This window comes from Denticeps clupeoides, chromosome 15, assembly GCF_900700375.1.
Source record: "Denticeps clupeoides chromosome 15, fDenClu1.1, whole genome shotgun sequence".
Lineage (NCBI taxonomy): Eukaryota > Metazoa > Chordata > Actinopteri > Clupeiformes > Denticipitidae > Denticeps > Denticeps clupeoides.
The window spans coordinates 10,796,034-10,811,566 of NC_041721.1; the positions used below are offsets into that span (position 1 = coordinate 10,796,034).

General features: G+C 42.1%; 1 protein-coding gene across 19 annotated transcripts in view; it reads right to left on the reverse strand.

The window, feature by feature from the left end:
* The window catches only part of ppfia2 (PTPRF interacting protein alpha 2), a 131,780-nt gene that overhangs the window by 13,466 nt on the left and 102,781 nt on the right, over positions 1 to 15,533 (reverse strand). For 12 of the 19 annotated variants that reach the window (XM_028955044.1, XM_028955050.1, XM_028955049.1 and 9 more), the window contains 14 exons: positions 14,537 to 14,620; positions 13,699 to 13,830; positions 13,570 to 13,632; positions 13,227 to 13,318; positions 12,975 to 13,113; positions 12,458 to 12,675; positions 11,130 to 11,370; positions 10,533 to 10,562; positions 10,301 to 10,431; positions 8,237 to 8,415; positions 8,022 to 8,112; positions 5,894 to 5,896; positions 3,686 to 3,767; positions 650 to 850 (listed from right to left, as the gene is read on the reverse strand). In XM_028955044.1, the coding sequence (XP_028810877.1) occupies positions 650 to 850; positions 3,686 to 3,767; positions 5,894 to 5,896; positions 8,022 to 8,112; positions 8,237 to 8,415; positions 10,301 to 10,431; positions 10,533 to 10,562; positions 11,130 to 11,370; positions 12,458 to 12,675; positions 12,975 to 13,113; positions 13,227 to 13,318; positions 13,570 to 13,632; positions 13,699 to 13,830; positions 14,537 to 14,620 (1,686 nt within the window). The remainder of the gene's footprint in view (positions 1 to 649; positions 851 to 3,685; positions 3,768 to 5,893; positions 5,897 to 8,021; positions 8,113 to 8,236; positions 8,416 to 10,300; positions 10,432 to 10,532; positions 10,563 to 11,129; positions 11,371 to 12,457; positions 12,676 to 12,974; positions 13,114 to 13,226; positions 13,319 to 13,569; positions 13,633 to 13,698; positions 13,831 to 14,536; positions 14,621 to 15,533) is intronic. The other 7 variants (XM_028955054.1, XM_028955053.1, XM_028955055.1 and 4 more) reach the window with 1 other exon arrangement.

Sequence of the window (15,533 nt, forward strand, 5' to 3'; positions counted from 1 at the left end):
TCCTTATGATTGCCAAAAATAGTCCTGCATTCAGTCCATCAGAAATCTCCTTTAATCCATTCTCCAGGCATCAGATGGGCCAGACCCAACCCTGAACTAACCCTATCAGCACACACTCAAATGAGACTAACCCCAATATTCACAGTCAAAAAAAGAGTGTGTGCACAACACTACACTACCCATTCATACTGATACTGGACTGTGTGTGTGTAGTTTCAAGAGGAAACAATTTCCATGCAGCACTGTGTAATTTTCATGACATCCCATAAAAATTCCCATGTGCAGCAGTTTTCAGTTGTGAATGCAGAGACACACACACAGTCATAAAACCAGACCTCAATGCCCTGTCTCACCTAATAAAACTATAGATTGTGTGATTACTGATGCGGCAGTTGTTCAGATGAAAATACACCACATGCTGTTCAATGTCAAGCTGTGTCAGCATGTGTGTACATGTGCATATATACAATATCTGTGTGAGATAATGCCTCTAATAATCTGATCTACATGGATGGCTATGTGTATATATCATTGAAATCTCTGGGTTTACTGGGTTTCATATGTCTATATGTGTGTTTGGAGGGGTTTTGAGTGTATATGCATATGCATGGAAAATTTGTGTGGTGTGGTGTGTGTGTGCTGTACTCACGGTTCTGGAGGTGGGCGGGGCCGACGGGCTGGTCAGTGACACCATCTCCTGGATGGCCAGTCTGAGTTTGAGGCGGTGCAGCGGGTTGCTGATGCCAATCTCTCTCTGGATCTCAGTGTCCGACAGTGCAGACATGATGGCACCGCTCTTCACATTGGCACGGCAGGCTGCCACGTACCAGGCAGGCATCCCCAGCCACAGCTACAGGGTGGAGGACAAGAAACAAAAACTAATTCATGAAAAGTTCATATTTCAACACTACCAACCTTCTAAAATGTAAACCACTGCAAGTTCTCTCAAACCAATGTCCACTTTCTCTTATTAACAGTTGTGATCAAATACATTTTTGATAATTGATTCAACTGTGCCACAAGACACAATCTAATTGTTGAAAAATTGATATAAAGAAGATGCACACATGCTAAAAATTATATATTATATACAAATATTCTCTACGGTCGTGGCCAAAAGTTTTGAGAATGACTCAAATACTGTTTGCTGCTTCCATTTTTATTGGTTGGTAGTAGCCTAGTGGGTAACACATTCGCCTATGAACCAGAAGACCCAGGTTCAATCCTGTGTCTCCAGGGGGACTGTCCCTGTAGCTACGTATTGTAAGTCTCCAGCATGTTATGAAGAGTGATCAGATAAATTGCAAAGTCCCTCTTTGCAATGAAAATGAACTTAATCCCCCCCAAAATGTGATGCTTGAAATCATTGTTCTTCCTCTGTTAACCATGGTTACCTGCAAGGAAACACGTGAAGTCATCATTGTGTTGCATACAAGTGCTTCACAGTCAAGGATATTGCTGCTACTAAGATTGCACCTTAAATCAACCATTTACTGGATTATCAAAAACTTCAAGGAGAGAAGTTCAAGTGTTGTGAAGAAGGCTTCAGGGTGAACAGGGAAGTCCAGCGAGCGCCAGGACCGTCTCCTAAAGATGATTCAGCTGCAGGATCGGGGTGCCAACGGTGCAGAGCTTGCTCAGGAATGGCAGCAGGCAGGTGTGAGGGCATCTGCATGCACAGTGAGGTGAAGACTTTTGTAGGATGGCCTGGTGTCAAGAAGGGCAGCAAAGAAGCCACTTCTCTCCAAGAAAAACAGACTGATATTCAGACTGATAAGTGCAAGGATTGGACTGCTGAGGATATTTTCTCTTATGAAGCCACTTTCAAATTGTTTGGGGCATCTGGAAAAACGATTGTCTGGAGAAGAAATGGTGAGCGCCACCATCAGTCCACCATCTGTGACTCACTCACAGTTGTGCCTAAGAACACAGTCATGAGTAAAGAATGGTTCCAAAACATCCTTCGACAACAACTTCTCCCAACCATCCAAGAACAGTTTGGTGAAGGACAATGCCTTTTCCAGCATGATGGAGCACCGTGCCATAAGGCCAAAGTGATCATTTAAGTGATAATCCAATTAAGAACCTCAAGAGGCGGGTGGACCAAGAAATTCTGACAAACTCCAAGCACTGTAATATCTAAAAACACTGAAGCAGCAAACTTTGTGAAAACCATTTTTTGTGGCCATGACTGTATAGAAAGCTTTTTTTGGGGGGTTCATATCTTACATGTTCATATCAAGCCAGTAAACTAATTAAATAAACTAGTGGTATGTCTTTGAAAATCAATACAGTAACAAAAATAAAATATTGTTAAACAGAATAATGTATAATCTTTTTCAACTAAACAATATAAACAGTTGCTAACTTTGTATATGCACACTTACAGTCTGCAGCCCCTAGGTGGCAGTAATTATTTGACGACTATGCTACACAGTCATTTAGACCATCAGAATCAGAAGTAAAGATCATGTGCACACCTCTGCCACTGTTCAGTTCTGCATTTTTTGTATAATTTTGAGTTTCTTTAATTAACATTTAATCTTTGCAAACAAAGTAACAGTAAAAATCGTGTTAATGCTCTACTGATGCAGAAGCTGACAACTCCAGCCTAACCGCTGCAAGACTATCCATGGTTGTTAGGGCACACTGCTCCCTCTTTGGTTTAAAAAAAGGATATTGATTAGAGAAAAAGAATAAAGCTGAATCGTGTGCGCTGCCAGGGGCATAATCATCCGCCGCTCGCTCACTCTGATGTGCTGATGGCTGTTCAAATCCCAAACACAATGCTGCCCACTTATGTAAGCTCGCATTTATCTTCCATTAGCTGTGCTGTGCTAATTTGCAGGGCAGAGGTCTAATTATGATGTGAGTTTAAAGCGTCCCCATGTACAATACAGAATCAGAGTTTATATGTGAAACACTATATGACACTGTGACGTGTCAACAGTGGTCAGAAGCTGAACATTGATAAATGTGGGGCGGTGGGTTTCTGTAACTGTACATCTGTTACGTAAGGCATGTGTTTGTAAGAAATATACAGCCAAAAAGAATGTACACACCTGCTGTCTCTCTTTACCTTCATAACTGTTATGTGCTCAATTGTCATCATAGTAGCTTCATGAGATGGTCAGTAATGGCCAACATGTCTTCAAAATACAAATTCTTTCATGACTGCTGGAAAACGTCTCTATTTTCGAATTTAACCAAGCGTGTAAAATTATTTTTTTGTGTTATTTAATAACTTTACAGTGTAGAAATAGAAAACTATGAGAGCTATAACATTTACATTTACAGCATTTATCAGACGCCCTTATCCAGGGGGCGACTTACAATCAGTAGTTACAGGGACAGTCCCCACCTGGAGCAATTTAGGGTTAAGTGTCTTGCTCAGGGACACAATGGTAGTAAGTGGGATTTGAACCTGGGTCTTCTGGTTCACAGGCGAGTGTCTTACCCACTAGGCTACCACCACCCCTATAAGGGTGTTGACCTTACACTGGTATTGTAGATTGACTAAGTTCACTGTCAGTAGAGTGTTTAATAGTGTATATAACTGGGTATGAACTCACAAACACTAAAGGAACTCTGGAAAGAGAATCTGCTGACCTAATCGAAGAACAGTTCCTCCCTAGACAGGTAGAACAGTGAGTTTGCTTCACTTATGTGCGTGTGTGTGCATTACCTCCAGCCATGCCACAACAGTGGGACCATCCCACTGGGCGAAAGGTAAGCCTTTTCTTCTGGCCTCCTCTAGCAGCTCATGCCTGAGAGCAGGAACAGACACACACACACACACACGCACATATTAACTTACTTCACTTACAATCAACACACACATATAGAAGAGCAAGGAAGAGAACGGGAGACAGAACAAGTGAAACAAGGTAGAGAGAGCGACAGAGAAAGAGTGTGAGACACTGATAAAAAAGAGAGACAGAGTGAGAGAACAGCAAAGGGGTACACTGGACCGTTCACCCACCTAAGCTTAGGAGAGACCAAATGACTAATCTCTACACTCTGGTTGTGAGAGCATCTCGATGAGCTACAGATACACATAGGCACGGGGCACAGGGCTTCTCCCCGAAGCGTCTCCTTTAGATGTTAATTCATGGAAAGTTACTGCCCCACAGACCCTCAAACACCTCCAGCGGGGTGGATAAAGGGGTGGAGTCCTCCCGTGCACTGCACTGCAGAGCACTCTTCATTTTTTTCCTCATTCTTAGAGCCTCACAGGGCTTTGGTCCGAACCTTTATGTAAACCTTTACACGGGTATAAGAGAAGGCTCAGCAGTGCATTACTCTGAGCCAGCCACTTCAAATAAAAGTAAATTTGCGGCTTATCAAGAGAGTGCGCTTGGATGCCTTCTTACTTGGCAAAGTCATTTACGATCTTGGGGGGGGGTGAATGAGGGCAGAGGAGACAGGAAGAGAGAGAGAGGAGCTCTGGCTATTTCTACCTGCCGCTGGACACATATGTCCTGTGTTGAGGATTTATTTGCAGCATACACACAGGCATGACATTAACTACCACACACTTTACACTGCCAGGTCCCACGTTATGCATGTATGTGTGGGATGCTGGAGCGATCCAGATGCTGTGTATGGAAATATGGGAGTGTGCAAACTTAAATCAGACTACACAACTTTGTGAGTACAGGACTAATCAGAAACATTGGGGGACAACCCCCAAGTTGTCTAATTGTTCTCCGAAACAACATTCTTCAACCAATGAATGACAACGACGCGACCTTCTTACAAAACAGTGTCTTTAAAAATGTACGTATGAGTAAAACTATGGCCACTTCTTTCAAACTAGTATTAGGTGCTGTGTTACACACTAAGTGTGGGGGCTATGTTTGGTAGTACCAGGTCAAAGGTGACCTCAGGAATTAAAAATATATAGAAAGCACTGCTGGTAGTTACTGTATCTTGAAGAAGTGAGTACGACCAATCAGGCACAGTGAAGAGGTAGTGTGCGTGACAGCTGTCAATCATCCCACAAAAATCATTACATGCGAACAGAATAATAAACGACTATGGGTTTAGAAATGGATTGGCACATGCAGGCGGAATGGATTGCATCTTCTGCACAGAGGTCCCCACCCCTTTTCTGCCGTCCCACGGACAACTTCAGAATCATGCTTAAAATTGTGTAGCCTGAGCTAGACTTAAATTGTAAGGAGAGAAGTAGTGAGACAGACATAGAGCGAGAGCTGCGCGTTTTCCCTGAGGACAAATGCTGCATTGTCAGGGCCATGGTGCATGCTGAAGGCACAGCCGGAGCGCACAAGCCGCCCCTCATAGACGTATCACATATAGACGTTCTAGAGATGAGGCACAGTCACTGGGATGCTGCTGGGCCGAAGTAAAGAGGTGACGCTTACAGTCTGCCCACTTTGCACGCGAGGCACTCATATGTTCAGATCAGGTCTTAACATCCACTGAACATACAGCTGGCAAAGGGAAGGAAACGGTTATGACAGAAATGATAAGATAGAACCCAAAATGAAAATAATAATAGTGAAAATCAACAAGAGTTTGCAGACTTTGTTTTCCCCATAACCAGGCCTTGGAACTGGTTATTACAGACACAAATACTGGCACTGACACACAGGACGGCACAGAGGAAGAGGAGAGCTTCAACATTCCAGTTTGAGAACAGGCAATTTGAAGGCACACACTCTTTTGTCCAGTCATGGATGCATCCCCTATGGAACTGTCAGGAAAAATGACATTCAACTGCGAATGCTGTGGAGGAGAGGGAGATCGACTGATAGTGACACATGGTGAGAAACGGGCTGAAGGACGAACGGGCAGACGGAGAGACAAAGAGACACAAACATGGCGCTGAATATGAAGATGTCCAGCAGTCTAACCGGCACAAACTTACCCGCTTTAAGAGTCATATGATGGGGAGGGGGGGAGAGGGAGAGAGAGAGAGAGAGTGATGGGAGACAAAAGCACACAACTGTTAAAAAATCATAATCCCTTGGAAATCATAATCAACGGACAGCTCACATTCACACAACCAGCGTTAACTTGTCTTGAGACAACCCCCCCCCCAAACACTCAGCACTGAAGCGACGGAACAACGGGAGCCCCCCTTGACACAGACACATTCCTTCCAGTGGGCAGACGTCAGAAATGCGAGGAATGTGTGAGCCCTTGTCTGCCACGATGTTTGCCAGGTTCACTCACACAGCATGCAGGAGAGATGGTATGCACACACCCATGTACACACACACACACGCAGTTTCTCCTTGCTTACATTGGACGCGCTCTAAACACACACACACACACACACACTCGTACACACAACACTGCAAAATGCAAAGCATGGCTTTAAAACAGAGACAGTCAACATTCTACCACTCAAGCACAAACACAGAGATAAAACGAGAGAGAGAGAGAGAGAGAGAGGAAGGAGACAAGCTGAGAAGGAGAAGAGCGATTTACAGGCAATTCAAACAGCATGCGTCAAATCATCCCATGATGCAAAGGGGCTCCATTTGCGCAGAGTGTGCTGTTGAGAGTATCCAACAAGAGGCCAGCAAACAATACCTTCTATCGATCATCTGATTATGAAGTAAAATTGTTAGTCACAGTAAATCGGCTCAGTGTCCCAGGTCTTGCTTGGGAAATGTGTTTGTTAGGCGCATGCATTAACAGTTCATTACTATTCCAGGCATCACAATGTATTCAGGACAAACACAATGCATTCAATCTTAAATAACAGTGACAAATGAGCAAAACTAAATGAAAGCGTAATTTGATGAGCACCAATGTGAGACTAATAGAGCTAAAATTGAATGGCAGATGCTATTTGCACCCAGGTGTAAGAAGCAACTGCATGCAATACCATATACACAATGATGGGAATACTATTCACCCTACAGAGTAAATAGCAATGTACGCTATACTGGCCAATTACAGTACAGGCCAAAAGTTTGGACACACCTTGTGTTTTCTTTATTTTCATGACCTTGGTAGATTCTCACTAAAGGCATCAAAACTATGAATGAACACATGTGGAGTTATGTACTTAACAAAAAAAGGTGAAATAAGTGAAAACATGTTTTATATTCTAGTTTCTTCAAAATAGCCGTCCTTTGCTCTGATTACTGCTTTGCACACTCTTGGCATTCTCTCGATGAGCTTCAAGAGGTCGTCACCTGAAATGGTTCCCAGAGGTGTTTAGCACTTGTTGGTCCCTTTGCCTTCACTCTGCGGTCCAGCTCACCCCAAACCATCTCGACTGGGTTCAGGTCCGGTGACTGTGGAGGCCAGGTCTCCACTTTTTGTTAAGTACATAACTCCACGTGTTCATTCATAGTTTTGATGCCTTCAGTGAGAATCTACCAAAGTAAATGGTCATGAAAATAAAGAAAACACATTGAATGAGAAGGTGTGTCCAGACTTTTGGCCTGTAATGTATGCTGCACCCTTGTGCAGTAAGAAATGCTGAAATACTCCTCTGTGAAGGTGTAGTATTTGCACCCTGGTATAAGTAGCTATGTTTTGTTGTTGCTAAATTTATATATGATTTATTGAGTATGAATGTATAGTTTTTTTATAAAATAGTCTAATAGCTGGTTACGGTATACATAATTTGTTGTGATGCAGCCAAAATATTTGATAGCCGTACAATCACATGTATAACTTCATTTATTTATTAATGTATCTTGCTATTGATGAATCTTTAGTAAAATACATTACTTGTCTATACTCATTATTGTAAATGTAATTAATGTTTTTGTTTTATCATGTAAACTCATATGAAACAATAATTCTTCAGAACATGTTTTACAATGATTGTTTAGGGGAATTGAACCTCTCCATGTTGCTTTGTATCCTGATGCTTCATGTTCAGCCTAATAATGCTAGATATTGGTAGATCCTGTCTGCATTTCATCTTGGCATTTAATGTATTTTACTGTTTCTGTAATATGATGAAGGGCAAACGTGTTGGTTTGGCCAAACAAATGAAAAGATTGTGTTCTTAAGAAACTACTACATACTTCTTCTTCAGCCGACGGTCCTTCTCTGCTTGAGTTCCCAGCTTCCCAACTCCAATGTCCTGACCAATTAGCTCTGGATCTGAGACATTACCTGAAAGAGGTGAAACAAAAATTCATACATAAATGGAAAAACAACCTCTAGCTGGTCCTCAAGCTTTGAATAAAGCTTGAATAATACTGAAAAGAAAATGTGCAACTGGTTGTCCTGCTGTTACCTTGTCCTGGTCCCATGAGCTCTTTTCCCAGCTGTCCCAGTCTGCCCTTCTCCTTCTTCCCAAACAACCGGCCAATGGATGACTTGATGCCTTTCTTCTTGGGCTGTTTGTGAAGGGAGTCCTGACTGCTGGCCACGCTGCTAAGAGCACTTGCGTCTGCCTCCAGAGTGGCAGCCATCCTGCAAGCACAAACACACACATCTCCTCAGTGAGACTACTATAAGACACACATACATATTGTCTGGTACTGTTAACAACACTTTGCTCATAGAGAGGCCAAATATGGATATTTATTTACACAGTGGGGCAAAAACGTATTTGGCAGACACCAATAGTGCAAGTTGTCCCTTAAAAAATATGAGAGAGGTCTGTAATTGTCATCATAGGTACACTTCAACTACGAGAGAGAGAATATAATTAAAGCCCAGGATATCCCATTGTATGATTTTAAAAGAATTTATTTGTATAATGGTACAGAAAATAAGTATTTGGTCAATAGCAAAAGTTCATGTCAATACTTTGTACTGTAACCTCATTGGCAATTACAGATGTCAAATATTTCCTGTAGGTCATCATGAGGTTTGCATGAGGCTGCTATTTTGGCCTATTCTTCCATGCAGATCTTCTCAAGAGGGGTGATGTTTTGGGGCTGTCGCTGGGCACAGATTTTCTATTGCACTCTGGAGACTGGGTAGGCCACTCCAGTACCTTGAAATGCTTTTTACATATCCACTCCTTCATTGCCTGAGTGGTGTGTTGGGGATAATTGTTATGCTGGAAAATCCAGCCATGTTTCATCTTCTCTCACTGTTTTTTTCTTTGTAGAAAAGCAGCCCCAGATCATAATGTTTCCGCCCCCATGCTTCACAGTGGGTGTGGTGTTCTTGGGATGCAAGTCAGCATTCTTCCCCCTCCAAACACAAGTTCTATTTTGTCTCATCTGACCACATGACATTCTCCCAATCCTCCTCTGAATCATCCAGATGGTCTCTGGCAAACTTTAGACAGGCCTGGACATGTGCTGGCTTAAGCAAGGGGGACCTTTTGAGCGCTTAATATTAATCATTTTACATTGCTTTTCAGGTTATTGACCAGTTCCCACAGTGTAGTTTTGGGCTGTTTCCAATTATAATTTCTCCAACAGTTGATCTCTTCTCCCCAATCTGCTTTGCTATTAAAAATTGGCTCATACCAGTCTTGTGCAGATGTACAATTTTGTCCCTGGTGTCCTTAGACAGCTCTCTGGTCTTGCCATGGTGGAGGATGGAGTCTAAGTGTTTGATGGTGTGGACAGGTATCTTTTATACAAAGTGCCCAACATGCCCTTAGTACAGGTAAGGAGTGAAGGATAGAAGAGCTTCTTAAAGAAGAAGTAACAGGTCTGTGAGGGACAAAATTCTTGCTTGATTGTAGGTTCTAAATATTTATTTTCTGCACCATTCTACAAATATATTCTTTAAAAACTGTATGATGTGGTTTCCTGGACTTCACAGTTGAAGTGAAAATTACAGACCTCTCTCATAGTTTTAATTGGGACATTTTGCACATTCAGTGGCTGCCAGATACTCTTTTGCCCCATTGTATGTGTGACCTTAATAATACTAATTGTATAAGTTCTTAATGATGCAAGAAAGTATGTGGACAAACTGAATAAATAATTTACATGTCAAGCCAAAACAGAAGAGATGATCACCATGCAAAACTCTCAGGAACACATTCTGGAGGGGGCAATACTATTTCCATGATTCGGACCGGAATTTTGTATTGTCTGTTGTTTTCCTCATTACCCTGATTGTGTGCAGCTGTTTTGTATGTATAAATATTTGCCCGCTGTACCACGTCCTCCTCGGGTCCTTAACATGTATATCTTATTTTGTTGTTTGCTTGTGTTCTGTGTAATAAACCCCGTTTGTGAATCTTGTGCGAATGTTTCCGTCTTTCCACCATGTCGCAAATGTGACAAAAACATGTTTCACACCTAAACTGAAACTGATCAGTAATAAACCAAATTATATTACACTTGATCTGAATTATACTTGATCTGCCTCTGAGGTCTGAACTTACCCACGGGCGTCGTTGTGTGATGAGGCAGGCAGTGTGTGTGTCATGCGGACCTGTCGTGGGGTCGGGGGAGGGGATGTCTCACACTTGATGGTGGCTTTATCTTCTCGACCATCCTCATCCACAGCTGCGATCTGACAGGAAAGGCAACCAAAGAATGTTCCAGAAATACTCATCTTAACACCTCCATATAATCTAAGCAAAAATGAAACCAGGATTCAGCGGACAACTTTACCTTTCTTCTGTGTTTCCGCAGATCACTGGGCTACAACGTGAAAAGCATTCAAAGTTAGAACATCCCTTATGATATAATAAAAATAGATTTCTTTTAAATGATAATAAAATAATATATTAAATCATGATATAAAAAAGTTTAAAACTGTTTTGTACATTTTTATACAATGAAATATACAATGCACAATATACAATCATGGTTATAGCACTGTTACTGTGGCTAGTCGTCATCTAGGAGGTTTTAATCCCCAAATGTTTGCATTACTCACACGTTATAGCATAATTTCACACTTAACATCTCCCAAGGTATAGTAGGCAGCGGTGGCCTAGCGGTTAAAGAAGCGGCCCCGTAATCAGAAGGTTGCCGGTTTGAATCCCGAGCCGAAAAGGTTGCCACTCAATGCCACTGAGGTGCAATTGAGCAAAGCACCCCAAGGCTGCTCACCAAGGGTGATGGTTAAGAGCAGAGGACATGTTTCGTTGTGTCACCATGTGCTGTGCTGCAGTGTTTCACAATGACAATCACTTCACTTTCACTTATTATTGTTAATAATAAGCCACTTTTAATCTAAAGGAGGAGAACAGGAGATGAGAATACCAGTGTCATGACACCCATACGCTCCATATCTCGTGCTGGGGAACGCGGGGTAAGTTTGGGGGTGGAGTTTCCACTGGGTGGGGAGGAGCTGGCCAGGGAGGAGGCTGTGGCAGAGGCAGTGATGGAGGTTGCAGGGTGATGGACTCGAGCCAGGTTCAGGCCCTCCAGACTGACACTGGCCACGCGGTTCTCGATCTCTTCTGCACGCAACTCTGTTGACTCTTTCTCCTCCTGTATCAACCTGAGAGGGGCAGCATGCGCAGTTCATTACCATACATATTCACTTGCATTATTGATGTTTTATTGGAAGCTGGTAGCTTTTGTTCAGAGGTGGAGAGTTCAGGTTCAGAAAGTTTGAATCCTTCTCAGCCTTTATTCCAAACTTTTTCACTTAATTGTTCAAAACTAAATTCTCTGGCTCCAACAAAATTCTGGTCAGGGTTATTCTTTCTGGAATTATCTGACTGCTTTTATTTATTTAGATCATTTGTTTTTTCATATGTAATTTCATTCCTAAGGATCACTGGATAAGAGAAAGTGATTTTAAGACTGACAAAACTGACTCATGGATTATATGCAGAAAATACAGGGGCCCTAGACAATGCAGCATGTGATGCTTATTTTCAGCTATGACTCGTTCTTTGAAAATATCATTCTATATAAAGATGCTGTAAAAACACATCAACACTGTCATTTTTGTATGACTCAGTATCTCAAATCTTGTGCTAAAAGAACACCAGTAGGAACAGAAGGACATTGGTCATGTGCTGAAAAAAAAATATATAGAGAACAAACACATCATAACCTATGACCACACACACGCAGTTGCATATTTAATACAGCATGTATGTTTGTGTGTGTGTATGCATGTAATTCTATAATTGTGTGTGTTTGTGTAAAATGGCGACTCTGAATTGCCTGTTGGTGTGTGTGCATGCCCCATGGTGGGTTGCCCTGGGTGACACTGATTAAGATTAAGTGGTTATGGAAAGGTAGTGACTGCATGAGTAGATGAGTGAGTGACCGAGTGATGTTATTACAGATTGTCTTGAAAATTTTCACAATAACTCAGTTATGATATGTGTCACAGCAGATGTGATTCTTTGGTTTCCAATGATACCTTTGAGAAATTAAACAAAGCCAAGACCATCTGCATGAGGAAACCACACAGTATTGCTGACTCTTCTGAATCCCTCATCTTTGGAAAGAAACTGATCCATGAGAACCCAGTGTGCTTATGAACCAGATTTACAGCAGGCCAATATTTTTCTGGGGTTCCAGCAGTGATGAGGGGATCTGCTGTATCAGCAGCTGTGGTGGCATCTCACCGGATCTCTTTATTGATGGCATCCAGCTGTTCCTGCAGCATCATGGCCAATGTCTGGGCATCTGAATGGCCCCCAGGTGACAGCAGGTCCATAGAGCTGAAGAGAGTCTCACGGTCATCATCATCAATGTCCGACATCTCTGTGTCACTCTCGAAAGGGTGGCTACCCAGAACCCCGAGCTGTTGGGAACGCCACTCGTGCTCACCTAGTGACTTAGCCTGGTTGATCAAAGAAAAGCATAATAAAGATGAAATATATGCATGCTACATATATTAATTTTCTATATATTTAAACACACAATGCCAAGGCAACCCATTACGTCATTTTAACCCAGGGTATCCATATTGAATTCCATATTGAATATGAAATAACATTTACATCCAACATAATGGCACCAGTAAATGAATCACTGTCAAAAGCACAAAGCCACAGGATAGTTTCCATCCTAGCTCAGAGTCATTAGAGTTGGTTTTAATATGGCTCATTGTTCTGGCCACACTGGGCACAGGCTGCTGACCTTCTGTTCTTCTATGCGCAGCCCCAGGCGACCCCTCCGAGGTCGTCGAATGACCTTTGCTGACCTGTAGTGGTCCGACTGGGTCTCTGCCAGAGAGCCTAGTGAGAAACGGAGCTCTGCAGAGGTGTCCAAATGAGACCTGGGAAGAAAGAGTCCTATTTCCAGTTAATGTGGAGTCTACAGCAGATCACAGATGAACTGAGTAAAAGTATAGTGGCAGTAAGTAATGTGAGGGCCACTGAGTGTTCTCACCGCGACAGGCTGGGCTCTGTGAGGGACCCAGCCCTCAGCCTGTATTGATCCAACTCAGAGCGCAGCTTCTCAATCTCTTCTGCTAAATGAGTCTGGAAAAGGATGACATTTCCAATTAAAACAGGGATACAGATGTGGAAAACAGAGTTTTAAGCACCGTACTTGTACAACACAGTTTCAACCATGTCAACTTAATATATTATTATAATATAGCTTGCATTCGATCAAGCTTATTACACGAAATCCATCAGGATTTATTCAGGCAGGTATTTTCAAAATGGCATGCTCAAATGTAATATATTCATGGCTGATCTAATCGATAAATAATCAGAAAAGTACCTACTTTTTCGTGTATTGAGTCCTCCAGCTGTTTCCTGTAACTCTCTGAGTCCTGTATTAAGACATTCTGCAAGGGGAAAACATTATGAGACCAACAGAGAGTAAATATATAAAGATATAAGTGAAAGCAAACCTTGTCCTCCAAGGCGGCCATCCTCTCTTTGAGGTGGAGTTGAAGTCGCTCATTGGATTCGGTGAGAAGCCGGTCCACGGTGTCTGACAGGCGCTTGTTGTGCTCTTCATTCATTTTCTCTCTTTGGCGGGCCTAGTAAGGAGCAACACAATCACTTTAATTACACAAGACCAACATGTAGAAGTGAAATATCTATATGTGCATCTTGGACAGTGGTCAAGTTGCTGGTTCAAATCCCAAGCCATCAAGGTGCCACTGAGATCCCCTTAAGCAAGGTATCGTCCTCACACACTGCTCGCCTTTCATGGCTGCCCACTGCACACTAAGGGCATGGTGTGCACTGTGTGCTTTGCTGTGTTTCACAATTACAAGAACAATCGATTTCATATAAATTTCCAGCAGGCCAATTCTTTGTGGCCTGATGATAATTTTCTTGTTTCATAAACATTAGCATGCAAACATAAGCCCATGACATCTAAACTTAACCTCAAACAAACAAATAAATATATAAATTAACGACATCTTCATTCATCTTAATACTAGTTGTGGTTAAACCTTCAGGCAGTAATTTATCTTATCATTAGTATTAGTATGAAAATAAACCAAGATGAACCATAAAATCTAAACTTCAGGTCTAAATTATTAAATAAGTGGACAAAATTACTTTATTTTAAATAACCAAGCTTGACCACACCTGTTTTTTATGGTCTGAACATAATAATATTTAATCTCAATAATCTCAGATATTCTGTTAGTTCACACTAGCAGCACTGTCAGTTTTTCAAGGCTCTAGATGTTTGCCAGGAGGTTGTTCCTGAGAGTCTTAAGGGAGACTCACTCTGAGCAGCTCCTGGTTTTTCTCCTCCAGCTGACCCTCCAGATGCCTCATGCGCTCTTCTATACTGCCATGGCGCTCCTCTGCCTGAGAATGGAGCAGGAAACATCCGAATTAAAAAAACAGCTAACATAGATAACTTCAATTATAAAATTATTATTGCACAGGGTTGCCAGATGCACACATTTATCCATGTCACTTTTTCGCCATTTGTTAAAATCAGTGCATTGGGTCTATGATTCGGCCTTCTTTCTGGCCCTTTAAAAATAATATTGTCTGGTGTAGTCTAGCATATGTGAATGGAAGGATTCCAAAAATTTTAATGGGAATGGATTTAAGTTTTCTTCTGTGAGTGTGAGACTGATTAGATTAGATTAGATTAGATTCAACTTTATTGTCATTACACATGTACAAGTACAGGGCAACGAAATGTAGTTTAGGTCTAACCAGAAGTGCAATAAGCAGCAAGTGCAGGATACAGTTCAAATAAGTTAAGTTATATATATATACATAAAGTGATATGTGCTATACATAAGGTGATATGTGCAGTACAAAGTGATATGTGCAGTACAAAGTGATATGTGCAGTGCAGTGATTATCAAGAGTGAATGGGGGGGGCAGAGGAGTTCAGCAAGGAAACAGCTCTGGGAAAAAAGCTGTTCCTAAGTCTGCTGGTTCTTGTCCGTGGTAGCCTGAACCGTCTGCCTGAAGGCAGGAGAGAGAACAGTTCGTGGGCCGGGTGGGAGGAGTCCTTAAGAATACTGTGAGCTCGACGCAGACAGTGCTTCCTCTGGATTTCCTCAATGGATGGAAGTGGAGTCCCTGTGATGCGCTGGGCAGTTTTCACCACCCGCTGCATCGCCTTACGCTCAGCAACAGTGCAGCTTCCATACCACACTGTGAGACAGCTGGTAAGGATGCTCTCTATTGTAGAGCGGTAAAAGTTCAACAGGATGGTATTGGGTAGCTGGTTCTTTTTTAATGTTCTCAAGAAGAAGAG